Source organism: Ovis aries, chromosome 15 (genome assembly GCF_016772045.2).
Source record: "Ovis aries strain OAR_USU_Benz2616 breed Rambouillet chromosome 15, ARS-UI_Ramb_v3.0, whole genome shotgun sequence".
In the NCBI taxonomy this organism is placed as follows: Eukaryota; Metazoa; Chordata; class Mammalia; order Artiodactyla; family Bovidae; genus Ovis; species Ovis aries.
In genome coordinates, this window is record NC_056068.1 from 47,400,733 (window position 1) to 47,425,812 (window position 25,080).

The 25,080-nt window shown below is 40.9% G+C and overlaps 1 protein-coding gene across 1 annotated transcript; it reads right to left on the reverse strand.

The window, feature by feature from the left end:
- Window positions 1-11,783: 11,783 nt before the first annotated feature.
- LOC105614607 (tripartite motif-containing protein 5-like) lies at window positions 11,784-19,880 on the reverse strand. The gene is given in 9 exon segments (NM_001318072.1): window positions 11,784-12,078; window positions 12,081-12,411; window positions 12,625-12,651; window positions 12,963-13,063; window positions 14,271-14,293; window positions 17,645-17,875; window positions 18,824-18,877; window positions 18,880-18,918; window positions 19,458-19,880. Coding segments are annotated over 9 exon segments (1,524 nt in total).
- Window positions 19,881-25,080: the final 5,200 nt, after the last annotated feature.

The window sequence follows — 25,080 nt, forward strand, 5'->3', positions numbered from 1 at the left end:
CTGCATTTGAAAGGAATGTTTCAGCTCAAACCCCTCTGATGGCTCTCTAACTTGCCTAACCTGGACTTTCACAACTACGCATGTGATTATTTTCAGCCCCCCAACTGTGAGAGGCGCAGAAAGCCTAAAACAAATTCTTTCAAAGAGTTAAAAGTTATTAGAGTAGTGCTGGTGTAAGATTTCATTATTGGGCCAATGCTTGTTGCTAAGTTCCCGTATCTCTTATCCACTGTGCACCTGGGAGTGCATTAGTTAACATAGTTAGGATGTAAGAAAAACAAGTGTAGCCTTGAAACTAATCACATCAGACTTTTGAGCTAATTGGTTCTTTCTTTGTCGTAACTGGCTGCATTGCTTCATGAAAATGTAACTTTGTTTGATACTTTCTGAGGCTGACATAGATTAAAAATATGAAGAAAAAACACTTCAGGGGAAAATAAGTTTTCTGGTTGAGCAGCCTTTATCAAAAGAGGGTCTTTTTCACAAGCCTCCAAGGCCAGAAGATAATGTACACAACATCATTTGTGGGAAAGGTATAAAGTCCTTTAAAAATAATAAAGGTTTGGGGCCTCGCTCACCGAAACAGCTTGGTCTCTCTGTGTCAATCATTCTCTCCTCCCCTTAACGCTCTCTTTCAGGCTAGTTCCCATCTGGAATAGACAGGTCCGCCATGTCTACTCATTTGCCTGGGTTTCTAAGACCTGAACGGGAAGGCGCCCTGCACCTTCACTCCCTCGGGAGACCAGGAGGGCACCTGTGGCCTTACGTAGACAGTGCAAATCTCTTGTCTTGAGACTTTATTGATTTTCTGTATAAACCAAGGAACATCAGCCTCTTTTCTTCTCTCCTCTATTTTCTTATCTACAACATTCTCTCCTTATCTATCTCTCTCTAAATCAGTCACCGACTCCGGCCACCCTTCGAATTCTGTGGATCCTCCGGGGCTGGACCCCGGCAATTATTCAAATCTGGTGAGGGGCCTCCAGTTATATCTCAGTGCATTCAAGATCCAACCAATGCTCAGCTGCATTAAGAACCTATGAAGAAGGGAGGATCAGAACATGCATTCAGACATGGGGAGGCAGATTTATTTTCTCTGCAGAGATAAGAGCTAACGTCAAAGCAGTGATCACAACAGACACAGAAGGAACTAGTGCTCACATATGAAGGATGATACCCCACCACTACCTAAACAGTGACCCAATGTCTCCCCAATAAGCAGGAGGACAGATGTGGGAACATGAGTCACTTCTGCCTGATAAAAACTTCAGGTGATTGCACCTTGCAGGTTGGTCATCTGACATTTGAGCTCAGGAGAATACAAACTCACAATCTCACAGGTACCAACTACAGATCAACAAAAAAGGACACAAAACTACAATAATTATGTAAAAATCCAAACAGGAAATTTATAAGCAGAACTTTCTTCTGTGACTGCAGGAAAGGTGTTTCTCTTAATGTGAGAGGGCCACAAATTCCTGATGTTAGATGGGAAACCATCATTTTTGAGAATCAAATTGGAAAGTGAAATTGTGCCTTGTTTTCTGTGCCAGGCAGTTTTCTACTATTAGATAGTATAAACTACTGACAACACTTGCAAAATAAAACCTGAAGCAGTAAAGTAACAAATCTATTTGAAAATCAGGTAGTAATGACCATGACAGGTTCACTGGGAATTCAGAAGCTGTTTCTAACATCTTCTGTGGCTGAGAGGGCGACAAGGAATGCGTAACAGGAATGATAATGTCCAAATAAGATATGGTCAACAGAGAAGAGGTCATGGTGAGCAGAAAGATTTGACTTCTGTTTCTGTGCCTCGAGTACAGTGGGTACAGCTGTACGCTTATAAGAAAGAGGAAGGTAGATAAACACGTGGTTCCTCTAACTTAACTTCCCTCATAAGTCTCATGATGTGGTATAAGAATACTTCTCTAACATCTTTTGCTATCCTTAGTAATAATCAAGTAACAAGTCTTTAAAACTGAAATTTAGGTGACCCAGAGAGATGGTATGGGGAGAGAGGTGGGAAGGGGGTTCAGGATTGTGCACGCGTGTACACCTGAGGCGGATTCATGTTGATGTATGGCAAAACCATACAGTATTGTAAAGTAAAATAAAGGTTAAAAAAAAAAAGTTAGATGTCACTGTTACTAGACATTAGATGCTTCCAGATGGCACTTCTGGAAGTTTTTCCCAAGCCCCAATCTCTCAGCTGAGCTGCTTCAGGGTGGCACATCCCACTGAAGGAGAGGCATGAACAGGTTAGGGAATGTAAGGAAGTGCAGCATTTCCCTGTGTCTCAACAAGAGAATTCATGAGAGGCTGCAGAGCCCGCCAGATGTCACAGCATCTGATATCTGAGCACAGGAAAATTAGGGAATGAGAAATGGTCTATACAGCCATGCAGAAATACTGTATTTCTACACTGATAGAAATGAAAATGTCAGGACTGGAAGACCCTTCAGTCTTTGACCTGTTATGAGGAAGGGGACTTTTTAACTCTGAAGACCAAAGATTCTGGCTGTTCTCAGTATGTTCGATTCGTACTGTCACGCGAGTGTATGCTCCTCGGTTTTTTGTCTCGTCACAACAGAGATTTGGAGTGGCGGACATTAAAGCCCCCTCGGCGTGTCACAGGTCTCAGGTCTTGGATAGACCATGTTATAGCTGTCAGGTCTCGAATGGACCATGTCATAGCTCTTAGACAAATCAGTGTTACAGCTCTATTTTATTTAGAAGACAGCAGGAAAATCCATCTTCGAAGCCTGAGGGCATGTGGATCCAAAGACACAAGGAGAGGAGTGCCCCAGCGCACAGAAGAGAGAGAGAGAGAGAGAGAGATAGCTTTGGCTCCTCGATTTATATGTTTCTCTCTCCCTGGGCCTGTCCTCTGTAAACTGGGCCAGCCAGGAGTGTTGTTTGTTTTACCTGAGGTCCCCATTCCGGTCCTCAGACCTTCTTATATTCTGTATTCGCGGGCTTTTCCCTTCCTTGTCTTCTAGCCACCGCCATTTTGGACTCCTTTTCCCTATTCTACCTACCTGACAGTACTTAACACTACTTCTTGCCTGGAGAATCCCACGGACAGAAGAGCCTGGAGGGCTACAGTCCATGGGGTCACAGAGAGTCGGACACGACTCACTGACTAACACACAAGAGTACTTACAGAAATCAAAATCTCTGTGGGTAGATGCAGCCTACAGAAATACACAGTCCCTCCAAGGAACAAACAAAGCCTTTCTTTTCTTCCAACCACCCTTCTCGTAACACTTCCTCTCCCCAAGACTGATCTTCTGTCAGCAGTCTAATCAGGAAGCCTGCAAGCTGCACCTTTCCTCCATTTAGAACAGCTTGCAAACAACAAATAACACTCACCTAAGCAGATTCCGTTTTTTCTTGTGTATCCTTCAAATTCTGCCCTCCACAAACCACTTTGTTGTCCTCAGATATGAATGGAGACGATGTCATTCCTTGGAGAAGAGTAAACACTTGTCTTGGACACGATTCACTCACCTCACCAGGGGCCTGAAGGAAACTGAAAGTTAAATTCTAGCGGCTGGAGTTTGGCCAGGAAAGAAAGAGAGAAACTATAAGGCCAGTAAGAGGCAGCCAGGTAGGGTCTTTGGAAAGTAACGAGGTTTTTGTGCCTGTGCTCGGTGAGTCAGTGAGTGCTTTTTATTCCTATTGAGAGAGTAACAGGCAGGAAGGCCAGGGGTCTCCAAATGGAGGAAATAGCCAGCAAGTGTCAGACATTTTTATCTCTCTTAAGCGGCAGTAGTCACGTATGGACATGAGAGTTGGACTGTGAAGAAGGCTGAGCGCCGAAGAATTGATCTTTTGGACTGTGGTGTTGGAGAAGACTCTTGGCAGTCCCTTGGACTGCAAGGAGATCCAATCAGTCCATTCTGAAGGAGATCAGTCCTGGGATTCCTTTGAAAGGAATGATGCTAAAGCTGAAACTCCAGTTCTTTGGCCACCTCATGCGAAGAGTTGACTTATTGGAAATGACTTTGATGCAGGGAGGGATTGCAGGCAGGAGGAGAAGGGGACAACAGATGATGAGATGGCTGGATGGCATCACTGACTCGATGGGCTTGAGTCTGAGTGAACTCCGGGAGTTGGTGATGGACAGGGAGGCCTGGCATGCTGCGATTCATGGGGTTGCAAAGAGTCGGACACGACTGAGCCACTGAACTGAACTGAAGTGGCAGGAGGAAACAAACTAGGGATATTTTTTCCTTATCTATACAAATTTAAAAGGAAGTTTCTCTTAAAATTCTGTGTTGCCATAGTGACACCTGGTTTCACCTGAAGTTAACAAGTGCCTTTTTCTTATGGAAATGTTTATCTTAAGCTATGCTAATGTCCTATGCATTTACCCCAAACTCTGTCTTCAGGTCGGTTTCACCTTTTGGCTCAGAACCTTCTTCATAAACCAGTATGTTATACTGAGATATTGTACTTCTAATCTATGGAAGTGAAATTATTTGTATAGTGATCTGCCCTTCTTCAAGATTCAAATTAATCATTTTATGGCCCAAGGTGAATCATTTGGTGCCAAGATTATCCCAAAATGCATCTTATGGTGAGGGACCTGGTATCATTCTGAGTTTTAAGATATTACTTTCTTTGATTAACAGACTGCTGGTGACTACATGACATCCAGCTGAAGACTAGCAGTGGGGTACTCTTTCTGCCCTCTTCTGATGCCTATGTCAGAAGCTTTCTCTATCTCCTTTATACTTTAATAAAACTTTATTACACAAAAGCTCTGAGTGATCAAGCCTCGTCTCTGGCCCCGGATTGAATTCTCCTCCGGGGGCCAAGAATCCTGGCGTCGTGATTCCACAACAACCTTTCATCTTGGGGGTTGGTCCGGGATCCTTCAGGACAAGGTAAGGATGCTTGGAGCTCTAGTTCTTTGTTCTCTTGGCGAACACGTTTTCTGCTGTGCTTTACTATACGGTGTGCTTGTGTGAATGAATGACATGCCCTGCGTGAAGCAAATAAGGAGCCTTGCTCTGCAGTTCCACGGTGATCTCATACGGCTTATGGCAGAAACCTGTCGGGGGTTACCAACCTGCCAATGCCAAGGAGCACCCAATGACTCCTTTGGGGACCGACCGGAAATGGGCAAAGCGTGTAGACCGAACACTCCTTTCTCAGTCAAACTTTTCGGTTTCTTTGACCATTTCATAACTCCTTGGGAATTAGAAGTACTAACTAATCTATCGGATCTTAGACTTTCAGGGGACTTGTGATCTATACTGTTACTTTGTACTGTGGTTTAGGTCCCAAACTTGGATTGGTAGTCAGGAAGCACCTAGCCTCACTAGGAATCGGAAGTTCAGAAGCTAGATGGAGCTCTAGCCCCAAGAACATCTCTGAGGTTAAAGGTTACTCAGATTGGGACTGCAATGGCTTTTTTTTTTCCTTTGGTAACGCTGACTCTTAGTGGACCAGAGGAGACTCTCATACTGGTGTGGTGATGCTTGAAAAGAGTATCTCAGCTTTATGTTCATATTGGTCTCATTGTGGTCAGGGTCAGGCACAGGCGCTCAGGTGACGAATGTTTCCCCCAGCAGTCTTAGCTTGGGAGGCATTCCGGAAGGTTACTCTGATTGCAACCTGGGTGGCATCAGAGGAAAGCAAGGTTAAAGGTGAAGAGCTGGACATCAGGTAGAGAAGCTATCAGGTCTACCCCTGGTACATCTCCACCCCATCTCGGTGGTAGAACCAGGAGGGTTGAGGACAGCACCTGCATCGGTAAGGGACAGACTAAGTCCGAACAGGAAGGAAAGCTTTTTTGTGTAAAGTCTGTCTACACCTCCATCTAGAGCAGGGAGGGACTCCTCCGGTAGAAAAATGGTGCTGATCGCTTTTTTTCTCTCTTACAGATGGGAGCTAACAACTCCAGCCTCTCTCCTTTGAACTGTATCCTGAAAAACTGGGATAGGTTTGATCCTCAGGGCTTAAAGGAGACACATCTGGTTTTCCTATGAGATACTGCATGGCCACGGTATCCATTGGAGGACGGGGAACGGTGGCCGGTTGGAGGGTCTCTTAAGTATAATACTGTTTTACAATTAGATTGGTTCTGTAAGGAACAAGGGAAAAGGGATCTTAAAAGATAGATTTCTCACTCAGTCGGCTCCAGATATCCACCATAAGCTAGAAAAACGGGCGTATGGACCAAATCAGTCTTTAGATTCTCTGTTACAACTGGCTCAGACAGTCTATTACAGTAGGGAGTATGAGGAAAAGGAAGAAAGGCAAAAAAAGACAAAGGAAAAGGCGGAAGCCTTCCCAATGGCTATGAAAAACACTCTTAAACAGCCAGAGAAAAATGCCCAGAGGGACCCAGGTGAAAAGGGATGGGCTTGCTATTTCTGTGGAAAGGAGGGGCACCTCAAGTGGGATTGCCCTCAGGCATCTAAGCCGCCCCTGGCTCGATGTCTGGTCTGCAAAGGACCACACTGGAGGAAATACTGCCCTCAGAGGCGGAGGACTCTGGGGTCGGACTCTCAAGAAAGTCAAGACTGAAGGTGCCCCGGGGTCCCCACACAAGCTCCCATCTTAATTACAACTGAGGAACCCTGGGTATTAATAATTGTGGGGGGCCAATCCGTCGATTTCCTTTTAGATACTGGGGCAACTTACTCTGTGCTTACTGAAGCCCCTGGCCCTCTTTCTTCCCGATCCACTTCCCGTAATGGGACTGTCTGGACGAGCCAAAAGGTTACTATTTCAGTTATTCTTTATCTTGCAACTGGGATTCTGTGCTATTTTCACACGAGTTTCTGATTGTGCCAGAGTCTCCCTCACACCTTTTGGGGAGGGATATACTGAGCAAGGTCTACACCTCTGTTTTTATGAATATGGAGCCCTCCCTTTCTCTCCCTTTAGTTGAACAAAATGTAAATCCTAGAGTATGTGGTGATGGAAAATCCGTGTGTCAGGCACAGAATGCTATTCCTGTAGTTGTCAAGCTCAAAGACCCGCACTTATTTCCACATAAGAAAAAGTATCCACTGAAACCTGAGGTTAAGGAAGGGTTAAAACCCATCATTGAAAATTTAAAGGAACAGGGACTATTAATTCCCTGTAACAGTCCTTGCAACACTCCTATTTTGGGTATAAAAAAAATCAAATGGTAAATGGAGACTAGTTCAAGATTTACATACAATCAATGAGGCTGTAGTTCCTTTACACCCCTACACCCCGTGGTGCCTAATCCTTATACTCTATTTTCTGAAATTTCTGACCGAGCCAAATATTTCTCAGTAATTGATTTGAAAGATGCCTTCTATTCAGTGCCTTTGGCGGAGGAAAGTCAATTTCTATTGCCTTTGAAGACCCTGTGCAGCCAGCTTCTCAGTTAACCTGGACAGTTTTGCCCCAGGGATTTCATGATAGTCCTCACGTATTTGGACAAAGTTTGTCACGGAATCTACAAAACTTCAATAGCTCTGAAGCGGTGATGTTACAATATGTAGATTATATTTCACTCTGTGCTGTGATAGAGGAAGCTTGTTCACTTTTCCCTGTCGTAGTAAACAGGTAAGGAGGTTATAAAGATTTTAATCCATGAAATTATCCCTAAGTTTGGGCTGCCACAAAGCCTTCAGAGTGACAATGGCTCCACCTTTAAAGCTGCTGTCACTCAGGGTGTATCTGAAGCTCTAGGAATAGAATATCACTTACACTGTTCCTGGAGACCCCAATCCTCAGGAAATGTTGAAAAAGCTAATGACATTATCAAAAGACATCTGCACAAATTAACTCAAGAGAAACAGGACAATTAAATTAAAGTCCTACCCATAGCTTTAATGAGGGCTCGAACTGCCCCAAAAAAGCAGGGACTGTCCCCCTTTGAATGTATTTATGGAAGGCTTTTCTTATGTACAGACATTGTTATAGAGCCTGAAGCCTTGAAATTAATTAGTTATGTAACTTAGCTCTCAGCTTTTCAAAAGACATTAACAAAACTCCGGGAGATGACTCCTGTCCGAGCCTCTGAGTCGAGCAAGCCTCTATTTGAGCCAGGAACTGAGATCCTCATAAAAACTTTGGTATCTGGGGGCCCATCCCTCGAGCCCCTCTGGGAACACCCTTACCAGGTTATTCTTTCTTCTCCCACAGCTGTCAAAGTGCCAGGAATTGATTCGCAGGTACATCACACTCGAGTTAAGAGGTGGCACCCTGACCAAAACTAAGTGACATCTTTTTATGTCTTTACTTTCTATGCTCTGACTTTGTACTTTTCAGATGGGCCTGATAACCTATGTGAGCTTGCTTATTGATAACTTACTTACTTACTGATAACTATGTGAGGCTAAAGCTGAAGCTCCAGTACTTTGGCCACTTCATGCGAAGAGTTGACTCATTGGAAATGACTTTGATGCTGGGAGGGATTGGGGGCAGGAGGAGAAGGGGACAACAGAGGATGAGATGGCTGGATGGCATCACCGACTCAATGGACGTGAGTCTGAGTGAACTCCGGGAGATGGTGATGGACAGGGAGGCCTGGCATGCCGCGATTCATGGGGTTGCAGAGTCGGACACAACTGAGCGACTGAACTGAACTGAGTAATTAGGTAAGATTGAGAATTCTCCAGTTTATTGTGATCCACACAGTCAAAGGCTTTGGCATAGTCAATAAAGCAGAAATAGATGTTTTTCTGGAACTCTCTTGCTTTTCCATGATCCAGAGGATGCTGGCAATTTGATCTCTGGTACCTCTGCCTTTTCTAAGTCTATCTTGAACTTCTGGGAGTTCACAGTTCACGTATTGCTGAAGCCTGGCTTGGGAATTTTGAGCATTACTTTACTAGTGGGTGAGATGAGTGCAATGTGCTGTAGTCTGAGCATTCTTTGGCATTGCCTTCCTTTGGAATTGGAATAAAAACTGACCTTTTCCAGTCCTGTGGCCACTGCTGAATTTTCCAAATTTGCTGGCATATTGAGTGCAGCACTTTCACAGCATCATCTCTCAGGATTTGAAATAGCTCAAGTGGAATTCCATCACCTCCACTAGCTTTGTTCATAGTGATGCTTTCTAAGGCCCGCTTGACTTCATATTCCAGGATGTCTGGCTCTAGGTGAGAGATCACACCATTGTGGTTATCTGGGTCATGAAGATCGTTTCGTAGAGTTCTTCTGTGTATTCTTGCCACCTCTTCTTAATATCTTCTGCTTCTGTTAGGTCCATATCATTTCTGTCCTTTATCGAGCCCATCTTTGCATGAAATGTTCCCTTGGTATTTCTCATTTTCTTGAAGAGATCTCTCGTCTTTCCCATTCTGTTCTTTTCCTCTGTTTCTTTTCGTTGATCGCTGAGGAAGGCTTTCTTATCTCTCCTTGCTATTCTTTGAAACTCTACATTCAGATGCTTATATCTTTCCTTTTCTTCTCTGCTTTTCACTTCTCTTCTTTTCATAGCTATTTGTAAGGCCTCCCCAGACAGCCATTTTGCTTTTTTACATTTCTTTTCCACGGGGATGGTCTTGATCCCTGTCTCCTGTACAATGTCATGAACCTCAGTCCATAGTTCATCAGGCACTCTATCTATCAGATCTAGTCCCTTAAATCTATTTCTCACTTTCACTGTAAAATCATAAGGGATTTGATTTAGGTCATACCTGAATGGACTAGCGGTTTTCTCTACTTTCTTCAATTTAAGTCTGAATTTGGCAATAAGTAGTTTATGATCTGAGCTGTATATTGTCACCCTGCTTATTTAATTTCTATGCAGAGTACATCATGAGAAACGCTGGGCTGGAAGAAGCACAAGCTGGAATCAAGATTGCCGGGAGAAATATCAAGAACCTCAGATATGCAGATGACCCCACCCTTATGGCAGAAAGTGAAGAGGAACTCAAAAGCCTCTTGATGGAAGTGAAAGTGGAGAGTCAAAAAGTTGGCTTAAAGCTCAACATTCAGAAAACGAAGATCATGGCATCTGGTCCAATCACTTCATGGCAAATAGATGAGGAAACAGTGGAAACAGTGTCAGACTTTATTTTCTGGGCTCCAAAATTACTGTAGATGGTGATTGCAGCCATGAAATCAAAAGACACTTACTCCTTGGAAGGAAAGTCATGACCAACCTAGATAGCATATTCATAAGCAGAGACATTGCTTTGCCAACAAAGGTCTGTCTAGTAGGCTATGGTTTTTCCTGTGGTCATGTATGGATGTGAGAGTTGGACTGTGAAGAAAGCTGAGTGCCAAAGAATAGATGCTTTTGAAACTGTGGTGTTGGAGAAGACTCTTTAGAGTCCCTTGGACTGCAAGGAGATCCAACCAGTCCATTCTAAAGGAGATCAGTCCTGGGTGTTCTTTGAAAGGAATGATGCTAAAGCTGAAACTCCAATGCTTTGGTCACCTCATGCAAAGAGTTGACTCATTGGAAAAGGGTCTGGTGCTGGGAAGGATTGGGGCAGGAGAAGTGGACGACAGTGGATGAGATGGCTGGATGGCATCACTGACTCGATGGACGTGATTTTGAGTGAACTCCTGGAGTTGGTGATTGACAGGGAGGCCTGGCCTGCTGTGATTTATGGGGTCGCAAAGAGTCGGACACAACATAGTGACTGAACTGAACTGAACTGCAGATTGAGAAAAAAAATTGCAATTCTTCAATCTATTTTGTTTCTTAAAACAAAGAAATAATGTTGCAAATAAAGTAACATGTTCTGAAAATATTTTATTTCAATACAGTGAGGAGGAATCAAAAAGGAATAGACATTTATACTGGGCTACCCCTATGAGCTAGAAATTATAGAAGTTATTGCAAATGTTGTATTGTTTAATTGTCACAATATTAATCAGGTGATTTTTTAACTGAGAAACTGAACTCCATAGAATTTCATTTACTTGATAAGAGCTATTATGTAGAAACATAAGAATTATAATAAAATTCTGTGATCACACAAATATACAGTTACACAATTCTCCATGGCAGGGAGGGGTAGAATAGTCTTGACAGCAGCACAAAGGTATCTAGGATCTGAAAAATGAGACTTCAGTGAAAAGAACCGTTGTATTCCTGAAGGAACAAATCTGTTTAATGAAACACTGGTATAGGTTATATTGTTTAGTAATTAACAGATAAAATATTTATTATTGAGACAGTTATATGCTTTACGCTTAGTTGCATTTATTTTTTCATAATCTTATGTATGGTACAATTTTATATTAAGATTATTTTAAGAAAATAAACATCACTTAAACATGCTATTCAAGTTTACACTTCTAATATGTAGAGACAGGGCTTGAACTTAGACACTCTGAACACAAAACTATGATTGTTAGTACATGTCATTTATGATATTTTTCCCTCAATTTCTTAATGAATATTGGCATCATGGATAAACTGAGACAGAGCTCAGCACTCACTCTTTAGTGAAGGACTCCTATATTAGGTCGAATATACAAACATTTTTGAAAAGCTTTCTTTCATTTTCTCAGTCAGGGGCAGAGTAAATGAGACTGTAAAATTTGGCAAAGGTGTTACATCATACTGCTCTTTCTTTATGGGGCATCCATCATTATAGCATGGAGTACGGAAAATTAATTAAGATTTTCTAACACATACATGATATTGGGGAAAATAGGACACAAGGGAAATTGTTCACCCTCCTAATGAATGAAGGATGTTCAAATGGAAAAAAAGAGAGGCAGCAAGGAAAACCGGTAAGAATGTTGCAGAGAAGCACAGGTGTGTTAGATGCACCTACAGTAAGGGGCACTATAGAGGAGTGGTGTGAGTGTAAGAAGACTCAACAGCTTGGTGAGCACACAGTCATGGGGGCATCACAGTTCATAGGATTGAAATATGGAACTATTTTCTGAGGAAAGTAACATGAAGAGAATTTATAAATGGGAAACCCATGGTTGGTGACATTGAGAAATAAGACAGAGCAAGCCTCATAGTCTAGGAAAACCCCAACACGATGGGGAGAAACACCCAGGGAGAGGGTTAAAATCTCAAGATCTAAGAAGGCATTATACACAGAATCCTGTTTTAACCCTATGACCCAATAGCCATTTGTAGGTTGATATCTTGAATAAACATTTTACCATTTCCACAATTTCCATTTTTAGGTTTATATAATGAGTAAACATTTTGACAATTTCCATTTCCATAATTTCCAAGTTCTAATGGTAACTTCATGATATTTTTACAGTTTTCATCACATATCCCCAGGATCCAGGCACGTTTCTCTGACACGTCTACCTCCCAGTAATGTCTCCCTGATGTGATAACTGGGGAGCCCAGGACACCAAAATCTTCATAATTATCCTTCGAATATGCATTACAGTGTTGGTAACTGGATGCATATCTCACTTGTCTCTGACGCGGAGAAATGACATTTGCATTCTTGGGAGAATTCAGGGTCACCTGAACTGTTGAAAAATATAGGCTTGGGTTAGGATAAGGATGTAGTTTTCATGTGACATTTTGAAAGGGATCTTTAGAATGACTTGACTGGAAAAGTAATATGTTTGTGTCTGTTAGGAGGGAAAACATGGCTTAAAACATGAGACCTACTAGAAAATGAAAAATTCTAAAAGATGATGAGAACAGGGTGGCTTGATTATACGGTGATGTCTCCTTACCCCAGTAGCGTTGCATATCTGTCAGCTCTGAAATGATAAAAAAAAATCCACAATATTAAATATAAGCAATAAAAAATAATGAAAAAATAAATATAAGCAATAGAATCAGCCCTGAAATCTATTTTCTTCCAGATGAGGGGAATGGCTATGATGAGGTAGTGAAATGCTGAACAACAGGATGAACCAAGCCCCCGTCATCGCCCATAAATATGACCACGTCACTAGCACAGAGTGTCTGGGCTTTGCTGTCTCCATCCACACATAGAAATTGGAGCCTCCTACCCATTTTCCCTCCCTCAAAGAAGCCCTCCTGCACCCACTTGGGTAGCATTCCTCACCAGTAAACACGCGCAGTATCTCTCTCAGATCAGGAGCTCGAAACACTCTCCTCTGTTCCTTGGGGAAAGTTTTTGGCTCTTTCAGAGCCACGGTTTTACTCCTAGGGAAGACAAAGTTGGTGCTCACAAATGTGATTTGTTTCCCCTCTAACCCACTGGCTTGCTACATGTTCACCCTGTTTATGGGCTTGAATTGTCTTTCCTGGAGGCCTTGGGAAAGAAGAGAGTGGATGCTTGATCTCGGCACAAGAGAGAACGTGTTCATGTCTACCTTCCCAGCTACCCTCTGTGTGACTTGGATGGTCTTAAAATGTCAGAAGGGGAGTTTCTTCCTTCTATAATGAAATCATTAACCCACGGCACTCCACCTCCTAGGGATCATATGAAATTATATGAAGCAATGGATTTAACAGAACAAAACGTTGGTATCTAAAAAGAATAATTTGTGGAACATTCCCTGCACAGATATGTTTTTCTAGGAAGGAGTCAGAAAGTGATGTTGCTGAATCTGGCTCCTGGGTATTTGAGACATACCAGGTATGAGAACACTCTCTAGAGGCCCAAGATCTTCAAAGACTGCTATCCAATAGAGAGGCTCTCAGAATACCCTGAGATTTCATAATCAGTAGGAATAATTACAAACCCTTGGAGAAAAAGACATTATGAATAATGAACAAAGTAGTCTGACTTTCCTGTGTTTGCAAAGATCTTGATGCTGCCATGTAGCTTCAGACACAATGATGTTACCTTTCTGTTCTGGATTCTAAAGTCTGTGACCAAGATTGATCAACAGTTGCTCCAGGGCCAAAACATCCCTTGAGATTCAAATCTGTTTTTGGAAACCTAAGCTGGAAAACATACAAGGACTTTGTCTCTTCTGGGAGCAGAAATTAAAATATAAAGGAGTTGTCTCCAATTCTAGGTGTTTGGCAGGAAAACAAGACTCAATCTTCACATGACAAGTCAAGCACCTATTAAATATGGGAACCTGAGTTGCATATTGACACACAGTGTGAATTAAATTTATGAAGTCATGGGGATCTGATACTGTAATGCCTTGTCCTTAATATTGGTACTGACCCAAACTCTGCAACTTCCCACAATCAATATTCTTTAATATAGAATCTAGTCCATTATCAATGTTTATAAAACAATCTAACTCTGATGTATGAACAGAAATTTAAAATAAGACTATCGTCCATTTTTCTGCCTTGAGCATTGTTTTATCTTAATTGGCTATCAGATAACTGTAAGGGATTTATTTTCTTTTCACAGCATAAATAACTATCTCTGGTTTCCCACACATACCTTTTCAGGATAACATTCACATCCTAGTGAGAAAAGAGAAAACATGAGTCAAAAAGTAGTAAGTCTCCCCACTTCCCAAGCTTATTCACATCCCCATCAGCCATCGATCGTGGGAATAAAAATGGTCTCAATGTGAGAGCCAAAAAGTAGAGACAAGAGTGAAGCCAGTCATTCCAGAAGACACATGCAATGTTGTCAGATTTCCCAAAAGGTAAAAGGCTTTGACCCTTGTAGAAGCATGAGGGAGACTTCCAGTATCTGGAGATGAGACATATTTATGGGAAAAACCAAAAGCTTGTAAGTTTCATGACCCATGAGATGATTTGAATAATTCACAGTTCTTCCATTTATTCAACAAAAGCACACAGTGATGTATTATTATTTGCCAAGCATTCAACCAGGCTTTGGAGAATCAAAGATGAATTCATAATCCTAATATTCTTCAAGCTACGTATACTGCACTTGCTGAGAGTACAAGCAAACAAATGTATGATTGTAGGTGGTTTTTCATCTCTCTCATCTCATTTTATACACTCTAAGTGATCTACACTCTCTTAAATCCAGCATACACACAAGTACAGTTGATTTCTAATGCCTTAGTTTTACTCAGCTTTGTCTCTTAAATGCTTGTTAATATATTCGGTTAAACATAAGCCACAGGAATCAGTAACTTAGGATGCCTAATATGTAACTTACTATTCATCAACCAGATTGTCTCCTCTCTTGTACCCCATTTGTATAATGTTACCAATATGCATTCAGTCACCGTCCAGAAACTAGAGCATTTGTCTGCACTGCAGTCTATACTGAGTCTGCTTAGTCCATGGCTTAACAGCTTTTTGCCATGTAATCTTCTTAATCATCACATATATTATTAGTTTTTTAGTTAGAATAGATATGCAACATTTTATCTGATCTCTTTTTCATGAAGCTTTATTTCCTTCATGTCAAAAAAAATTAGAGCAACCAGTGGTTTTTGATAAAAATTCTCTGTGTTAAAGCTCTTGTGTGTTTATCACAAAAATTAAGTAAAATTAGAATATGTAGACAGAAAATAAATGATGGTGGGGGGGAGTCAATTGCAAATTCATTCAAAGTCTAATTCTTAAGCTCAAACCTTGTCATCAGAGGCTGGCTTGTGTCTTTCGCCAGTTCTATTAATTCCGCCTCTACTGACTCTATTCTCAGTTTAAAGAGGAGATGAATCTCCTGATATAGACTCCAGAAGAGAACTTTCCCTTCCAGCGTAACCAAAAGTTCAGAAGCCTGCAGTGATTAGTTTACATAGAATCAGGTGTCTATAGTAAAATCATCATTGTGTTGTTGCTGGAAAGAAGTGAAGCAATGTTACAGGAAGGTTCTGTATTTACTGAAAATGAGTTAGTTTTAGTCGGAAGTAGATCATGGTAGGATAGGAAACACTGTATAATCACTAGAGCAACCACGGGGGGCGGGGAATTTTTTTTTTTTACTACAGTTAGAAAATAGGAAAGCTTCAAATTTTCTACCAGGAATATTTGTTTAATGCAAAAGAAGCTAGTTAAGAAGAAAGAGAAGAATGAAAACTACAGTAGCCAAATAGAAAGCAAATAGTGAAGTTTAAATACAGCTATATCAGTATTTGTATTAAAGCTATCATCTTAATATCCCAATTAAAATGTTAGAGATGGTTGGATGGGATAACAAGGAAGAATTAGTTATTGTCATTTGTAAGAGATGTATTTTAGATGTAAAGATACAAATAGGCAAAAGTAAAAAGAGAAAAACTATGGATCATGCAAGCTCTAATGATTTCAAGTTTTTTTATTATTATTAGAAAAAATTGTCTTTAAAAGAATAAAAATTATGAACAAATGAGAGGATAATTTTACAATGATAAAATGTTTCATACCTCAAAAAGATAAACTAATTATACATGTGCATACACCTAACAATAGAGCTTTAAAACTCACCAAGCAAATTTAAAAGGAAAAATGCAGAATTGAACAATAGCAGTTGCAGATTTCAACTCACTCTCAATAAGGAGAGAAGAGTTTATATGGAAGCCACCCAGTTATAGAAGACATGGACAATACATTCTACCAACTTGACATCTGTAGACCATTTCACCCAATGAATGGAGAATATACAATCTTTTCATATGTACATTTTCCCTGACATATGATATCTGAGGCCATAAACAATTATCAGTGAATTTAAAAGTTTAAAGGAATAAAATATATATTCTCTGATTACAATTGAATTAAATTTGAAATCTACAAAAGTAAAATTCAACACTCACCAAGTATTCCTAATTAACAACACACCTTCAAATATCTACATTTTAACAAAAAGAAATTGCATATGAAATAGGAAAATAAGTTTATCTGAATAAAAACAAACACTAAATCAAAATGAATGGAAAAAAACTAAGACACTGCTGCTTTTCTTATTAAGATGCTCTGAAATCAGTGATCTACTAGGAAAGAAAAGTTATTAAAAAACAGTGCACACACACATGCACACATCACACATGCACACGCAAAAGGGTACAAACACACAACGAAAACAATAAAGGTGAGAGCAGAAATAAATGTGTAAGAAAATTTACAAAATACACAAAATCAATGAAACAATACTTTTAGAAAAAAATAATATAATTGACTAAAGTAACTAAAAGGAGTAGGGGAAAAATGAAAGAGCAAAATCTGGAATACAAAAAGGGACTTTGCTCTGAGTACTGTAGACATTAAAGGTACAATAAGCAATTGTTATAAATAACTTTACGTTTACACACCAGACAACTTAGGATAGACAACTTCCTACAAAAATATACAATAAAGGACTAACTGGTTACAAAAATCTAAATAATCTTAATACAAGTATAAAAGAAAGAAAAAATATGTATATTTTAAACTTTTCCAATAGGAAAAACCCAGAGTGAAATGGCGATGCTGGTAAATTATATTGAGTATTTAAAGATAAATAACAGTTCTTCATAAACTGTCTTAAAAAACAGAAAAAGGTAGAGAATCTCAACATATTGAGGAAAAAAATACGTCTTGGAATCTGAAGTGACTTTGTGATAATCTGAATCATGAAAAGGTACTTGATAAATGTTCAGCACTTGGCCACAGAAAACAAGGGCTTATGGAAAGTCACTGAGCACAATAATCTTCTCTAGACAGTGAAGTGTTTGCAATGAGCTTGATGACAATAAAAATAGAACTTCCCTTGTTATTCCTACATTGAATTTAGTTATTCTTACAACCTCTGAAATAGATGCAGAGAAGGTATATTGCAGGGTCAAAGCAGCCTCCGCGAGGGCATCAGAAGGATCACAGGAACATATTTCTCTCCTGCCTCAGATGCTGGGGTTCCTTTCCGGGTCTTACCTGCAGCAGCTCCATTGTTGATCCCTGCAAATGGCGCTCCACATCTGAGATGTGACTGCTCACCAACAGCTTCTCTTGGACCAGATCATTCTCAGATTCTGCCAGCTTTTTCAGAATAATTCCCAACTCATCCTTTAGTTTTCTCAGTTCCTTCGCCTCCTCACTGTCCAGGATTTCTCTTAGTTTTGTAAACTCTCCCTGGACACTTTGCATCTCATTTTCTATTTGAGTCTTAGGGAAGGAGAAACAGACAGAGAGGGTACTTGGACCAGTGGCCTGGGACTGGGAGCCAGAACAATAACTATTCTGCTTGGGAAGTTCCCACAAGGAGCGAAAGTCTCTCAGTCATGACTGACTCTTTGCAACCTCATGGACTGTATAGTCCATGGAATTCTCTAGGCCAGAATACTGGAGTTGATAGCTTTCCCCTTCTCCAGGGGATCTTCCCAACCTAGGGATTGAACTCAGGTCTCCCGCATTGCAGGTGGATTCTTTACCAGCTGAGCTATAAGGGAAACCCAGGAATACTGGAGTTGGTAGCCTATCCCTTCTCCAGGGGACCTTCCCAACCCAGGAACTGAACTGGGGTCTCTTGCATTGCAGGCGGTTTCTTCATCAATTGAACTATCAGGGAAGCCCACAAGGAAGTAAAATAGAAAGAGGAAAGCAATATTTGGGGTAGCTGACTTTGTGTATAGTTTTTTCCTCTACACCATATTTCAAAATAATGGCCCCAAGTCTGCACTGTTGAGGACAACTCAGAGCCAAATGGGATCTCTGGCTGTGGGCAGCCTTCACACATCTGTCCAGGATGCTCATGCCTCCCTCCATTACTCCTGACCCCCTCCCACCACCCTCTCCCAAAAAGTTGAACACTGAGGACAGAACCATGAGCCATTGTCAGATATCTCCCTGAGAAGATAAGGGATAAGAATGGAATATAAACTTCCCTAGCCATCCTCATCAGAGAGACTCTCTCTATAGACACTCCCCCTCCAGTATTTGTTTATTTGTGATATGGTCACTTTTTAATACTACACCGATTACGGGAAGGCTGAAGAAAAGGATGAGCCAAATGACTGAACTGTCATGGTACAAAGAAAAAGGCAGCTCCCTGTGACCAACCCAAGGTTCTGCATGGATACCTGTCTAACTTCCTCACAAAGCATCTCCTCATACCTTCCAAGTAGACATCTCTTCTCTGACTTTAATTTCCAACTCCTCAGCTTCCTGTTTTTCCCGTTCAGCCTCTGCAGACATGATTGGAGCATTTTCTGTGAGAAAAGAATCACACCATTGTCAAGATAGGGGCTTTCTCAGCATCACTATAGTGGATAAATAAGGCTGATTTTCATAGAGAATAGACTTTACAAAAAATCAAAAGTGACTAGAATCTATGACTTGAAAGAAAACCTTGATGTTGAATGTGTTCTTTGAGACTCAGAAGACTGGTTCTCTTTGTCCTGGAAGAAACTTGATTCTGTAAAGAAGAAATACTTACACCTCAACCCACCCAGTGTCCTAGTTACCTATCATGTTCAAAAGAGTAATGAGAGCCTCTCTCGGCCCCAGATGTCCACGCACTAGCACAAGGTCCATGAATGTCTACTTCTGCCTAAGAGTCCATGTGTTTGCTTATACTTAGGTGGAATGCACAGAAATTTTCTTCACATGTCAGAAGGTAGGCATACGAAGAAAAGAGATCACAGGCCTCAAGTCCCTAGTAGCCAGGTAATTAAAGCCCAATGCAATGTAGAGATTTCCCTCAAGTACCATCTCCTGCTCTGTTTTTTTCTGTATTCTGGTCTCTTACCTGGTACTGTGGTGCAATCTCCTCCATGAGGAATGTGTTGTGACCTCGGTGCTCCTGAGATCGCTCGCACAGCCAACAAATGACCTTCCCATCCTGCTCACAGAAGAGCTGGAGCTTCTCTCCATGGTGAGCACAGAGATTTCTCTCTTGTTCCACCTCTGGGCTCACCTTAACCTCTCGGAGCCTCTGCACTATATTGGCCACATGCCTGTTAGGCCGCAGGTTCCCAGGCTCAAAACTAACTCTGCAGACAGGGCAGCTTTTGTGCCCCTTTTGGCCAACTGTGGATTCCTCGTTGTTTGCAGTGATACAGGCTTGACAGAAGGTGTGGCCACAGTCAAGGCTCAGGGGTTCCGTCAGAAGCTCCAGGCAAATGGGGCAGGTCACTTCCTCTTGTATGTTCATCAGGATTCCTGAAGCCATGGCAGTGGCTCACGTGCTCCTCACTGTCTTGATTTCTGACAGTTCTCTCGTTCACGGATCCTTGAATGACTGGAAAGGTTACAAGTGTAGAGGAAGACAAGTAGAAGCAAAATGACACTTCTACTTTAAAATCAAGGATGACCCAAGAACAAACTATTGAAATCAAGGATGACCCAAGAACAAACTATTGAAGGAGAAAAAATAAAGAAATAAAAGGATAAAAATTAAAAAGAGCCTCTTGACCTGGTAAAATGATTCTTTTTATAATAATTCTAAACATTTTATTTCCAGTTCATGTCACATGACAAATTTCATCTATCCTTATCTATGCGTTGATTGCTATTTTTCTTTACCAAAACAAAAACTAGTGAGCTTTTCTTACTGAGATCTGTGAGTGACCCACCATCTATCCTGCTTTTTCTCCTCCATGCTAAAAGCACATCCTCAATGTAAAAAGCCCTAAACCAGGTAATTATTTGGTCTTTTATACCTGCTCTTGTCTCGTCATGGTGTATCAGTATTACTCACTCTTTTTTTTTTTTAATTGAGGTCTAGCTGATTTAGAGTGTTGTGTTAGTATTAAGTGTACAGCAAAATGATTTTATTTATATGTATATATATATATATATATATATATATGCTAAGTTACTTTAGTTGTGTCCAACTCTGTGTGACCCCATAAACAGCAGCCCACCAGGCTCCTCCGTCCCTGGGATATACCAGGCAAGAACACTGGAGTGGGTTGCCATTTCTTTCTCCAATGCATGAAAGTGAAAAGTGAAAGTGAAGTCGCTCAGTCGTGTCTGACTCTTCGCGACCCCATGGACTGCAGCCTGCCAGCCTCTCCATCCATGCGATTTGCCAGGCAAGAGTACTGGAGTGGGGTGCCATCGCATTCTCTGATATATATATATATTCTGTGCTGTGCTATGCTTAGTTGCTCAGTTGTGTCCGATTCTGCGACCACATGGACTGTAGCCTGCTAGGCTCCTCTGTCCATGGGGATTCTCCAAGCAAGCATACTGGAGTGGGTTGCCATGACCTCCTCCAGAGAATCTTCCCAACCCAGGAATTGAACCTGGGTCTCCTATATTGCAGGTGGATTCTTTACCACCTGAACTACCAGGGAAGCCTATATATAAATAGGCTTCTGTGTTCAGTCACTGGGTTGGGAAGATCCTCTGGAGGAGGGCATGGCAACCCATGCCATTATTCTTGTCTGGAGAATCCCATAGACAGAGAAAGTTGGAGGGCTATAGTTCAAAGGTTCTCAAAGAGTCAGACACAACTCAAATGACTAAGCGTGCACACACATACACGTGCATGTCTCTGTGTGTGTATGTGTGTGTAGGGCTTTCCAGGTGGTACAGTGGTAAAGAATCTGCCTGCCAGTGCAGGAGATATGGGTTTGATCTCTGGGTCAGGAACATTTCTGGGGTAGGAAATGGCAGCCCACTCCAGCATTCTTGCCTAGAAAATTCCATGGTCAGAGGATCCTGACAGGAGAGTCCATGGAGTCTGAAAGAATTGGACACAACTGAGAGACTGGGCATGCATCCATATGTATATGTGTATGTATATATATATATATACACACACACACAGATATATATATATGCAGATATATGTATATATATTCTGTCTCATATTCTTTTCCCATTAAAATTTATTACAAGACGTTGAGTATACTTACCTGTGCTATATAGAAAACCCTTGTTTACCCATTTTAAGTATAGTAGATTGTATACGTTAATACCAAACTCCTAATTTGTTTCCATTACCCATTCCCTTTGGTAACCATAAGTTTGTTTACTAGGTCTATGAGTCTAATTCTGTTTTGTAAATTTATTTATTTGTATCTTTTTTTTAAGATTCCAAATATAGGTGATATCACAATATTTCTCTTTCTCTTTCTGTCTTACTTCACTGGATATAATAATCTCTAGGTCCATCCATGTTGCTGCAAATGACAGTATTTCATCCTTTTTATGACTAGTATTCCATTGTATGTATTCTTTATTTATCTGTTGATGGACATGTAGGTTGCTTCCATGGCTTGGCTATTGTAAATAGTACAGCAGTGAGTACTGGGGTGGTGCATGCATCTTTCTGAATTAGAATTTAATCTCGATATATGTCTAGGAGTGGGATTATAGGATTATACAGTAACTATTTTATTTGTTTTAAAATCCTCCATAATTTTTTCCATAGTGGCTGCAAAACTTTACACTCCCACCAAGAGTCTAGAAGGATTCCTTTTCCTCTACACCCTCCCCAACATTTATTATTGGTAGCCTTTTAAATGATAGCCATTCTGACTGGGGTACGACTCTCTCATACCTCAGTACACTGTCTCTTTACATGTTCTTTTATCACATAGACCCTTCTGATGACTTATTATACTGTAACTCTTACCACATGTGTTGAATATTTACAATGATTTCCCTTATTATCATGCCATAATATATGAGAATAGTTTTGTGTAGATAGTAAAAAAAATTCCTTTATCAGATGTGAATATAAAGATAGTGACCTACAGAAATCATATATCATCAATACACAGAATGGGAATTCAGAGTCCTCCTTGACAGGTCTCTTAACCCACTGAGTTAGTCAAAGACAAACAGAGGTGACTTCATGGCCCCAATTAAATCAAGGCACTGAGGATGTAGAAGTAAGGAGACCTAGCCCAGCTAAGAGGTCTTGGGTAGTCTCAAGTGTGTAAATATTGATTTCATTTTGGTCCAGAAATGTGCCAACCAAGGACATTGATAGGAGATTAATTACATGAAAGTATGAGGATGGTGAGGAGTGAGGTGGTGCAAATAGATTCATAGGATCACATGAGTCAGATACATAAAAGAATAGAAACACAGATGAAATTAATGTTGCTTTTGAGAAAAAAATTCTCAAAATATTAGGCAAGATCATTCAACTAATTATTATTGCCAAAAAAATTGTGTATTGTCAATTGGACTAATATCCACACATAGAAAGTGGAAATAGAGTGTTTAAACTAAAATGAATGGGCTTACTAGTCACTTGGAAAGTAATAGCAAATTAAAATCAGTTATATATATATATATATATATATATATATATATATGCATCCCAGGCTTCCCTAGTGTCTCAGATGGTTAAGAGTCTATGATCAATGCAGGAGACCCAGTTTCAATCCCTCGGCCAGGAAGATCCCCTGGAGAATAGAATGGCAGCCCACTCCAGTATTCTTGCCTGAAGAATTCCATGGTCAGAGAAGCTAGGCAGGTTACAGTCCATGGGGATGAAAGAGTCAAACAACTGAGCAACTAACACTTGCATATATATATAAAGAGATAGAGAAAACACGACTAGAGAGACATATGTGTTGTTCAGAAATCAAAGACTGGTGGGAAAGATGGAATTATCCAAAACTTCCAACTTAAAACCACAAGGATTGAACTGAAAACTGAAGATGAAGGAGACATTAAAAGAGAAAGAGAAAAAGTGGGTATTAGGTGAAGGAAATGATCTGTTTCTGGAAGACATACCATCCTGTATGAGCTTTAAAAGGCCACTGTGGCTGTACACAGAAGACTGCTAGTCTTGTATTATAAGAGGCTACAGTGACATTAAATATGACACTTCCCAAATTATGTAACATTTGGGGACCCATTTGTGAGAGTCAGGAGAAGTTATTAATGTTTTCCCATCAGAGAAGAGTAAGGGCATGACAAGCTGTGCCTTGGGGTGTGAGATGTTGAATGGACCCAGTGTGGAATTGGGAAGATCAGGTCGGATGCAGGCTCAGCTGCTCAGGGGAGAGATGGTGATAGCTTGAGGGACAAGATGATGAAGGAAATTCTGGGCAGCAGGTGAGAGTGAGAGATGAGAGGAGGTAAAAGGACAGAACTGGGAGCTGAATTAGATATTTGGGAAGAAGGGTTAATATCAGTCCTGTACATTTTCCTCCTGTAAAGATCATATTGCCCTTATTTTTTTCTAAGGTTTTTGTTGTTGTTGTTGTTGCTGCTGCTGTTTTTGTTGCTTGTGCTTTGTGTTTCTGGGAAACCTACTGAATTACAACAAAGTGGAAAGTCAGCAGCCTTTCATGACCACATTGTTGACAGCAAGACTAGCCTGATGTATGAAATGCATCTGGGCTAGAAAGACTTTGCATGGAATTTAAATGATGATTGATGAACATACATCTCATTTTTCACAACAGAATTGTGAGTCTTCTGTCAAATATGTCTGTTTTAGGTCCCTAGAAGTTGTGCTCATGGTAATTTACAATGGGTTCAGATCTTTACAGAACTAAACTTATCTCACCTGTGGTGGGTTCACATACATCCATCTAGTACGGTTCCTTACAAAGCTGAGATGACAGGGATAATGTCCCTCCTGTAAGGAACATCTCTGAGAGCTCAACTAAAGCAGCTGTGCCCAAAGCTATGTCTCCCATCCTATAACTCCCAGCTAAGCTTAGCCCACCTGGCAGTTTATATCTCATGAGGTTGTATGGGTAGGATTGGTGATTCAGATTGGAAACCACTGCTTGTGGTCAGCTGGTGGGGGTATCGCAGAGGGGCAGCCCAGTGATGCTCATTCCTCAGCCTGGACTCACTGTGGCCCTGTGGCCATAGTCTAACCTCAGAGGGTCTATCAGAGGTTCCAGGCAAAGGGGACTATGAAGCAACAAACAAGAAAGGGAAGCTCTCAAATGATATTCCTGTCTTAATGGTTGCCAAAGTTTGATGACAAAAGAAAGCTCTCCAGTGTGAGACAGCTAATGAGTCTCTGTTCACTCTGAACAAGGGGATGAAAGCTATACAGCCTGCACAGAGTTAAATTGAGACTTACTGAAACTCTCCAGCTGTGCCATGTTCATCCTACATGACGGATCCTGATGAAGATGAGGCTGAATCAAAAAGTCTACAAACCATAAATGCTGGACAGGATGTAAAAGGGAACCCTCTTACATGGTTGGTGGCAATGCAAGCTAGCATAACCACTATGGAGAACAGTGTGGAGATTCCTTAAAAAACTGGAAATAGAACTGCCATACCACCCAGCAATCCCACCGCTGGGCATACACACCATGGAAGCCAGAATTGAAAGAAACACATGTACCCCAGTGTTCATTGCAGCACTGTTTACAATAGCTAGGACATGGAAGCAACCTAGAAGTCCATTGGCAAACGAATGGAAAAGGAAGTTG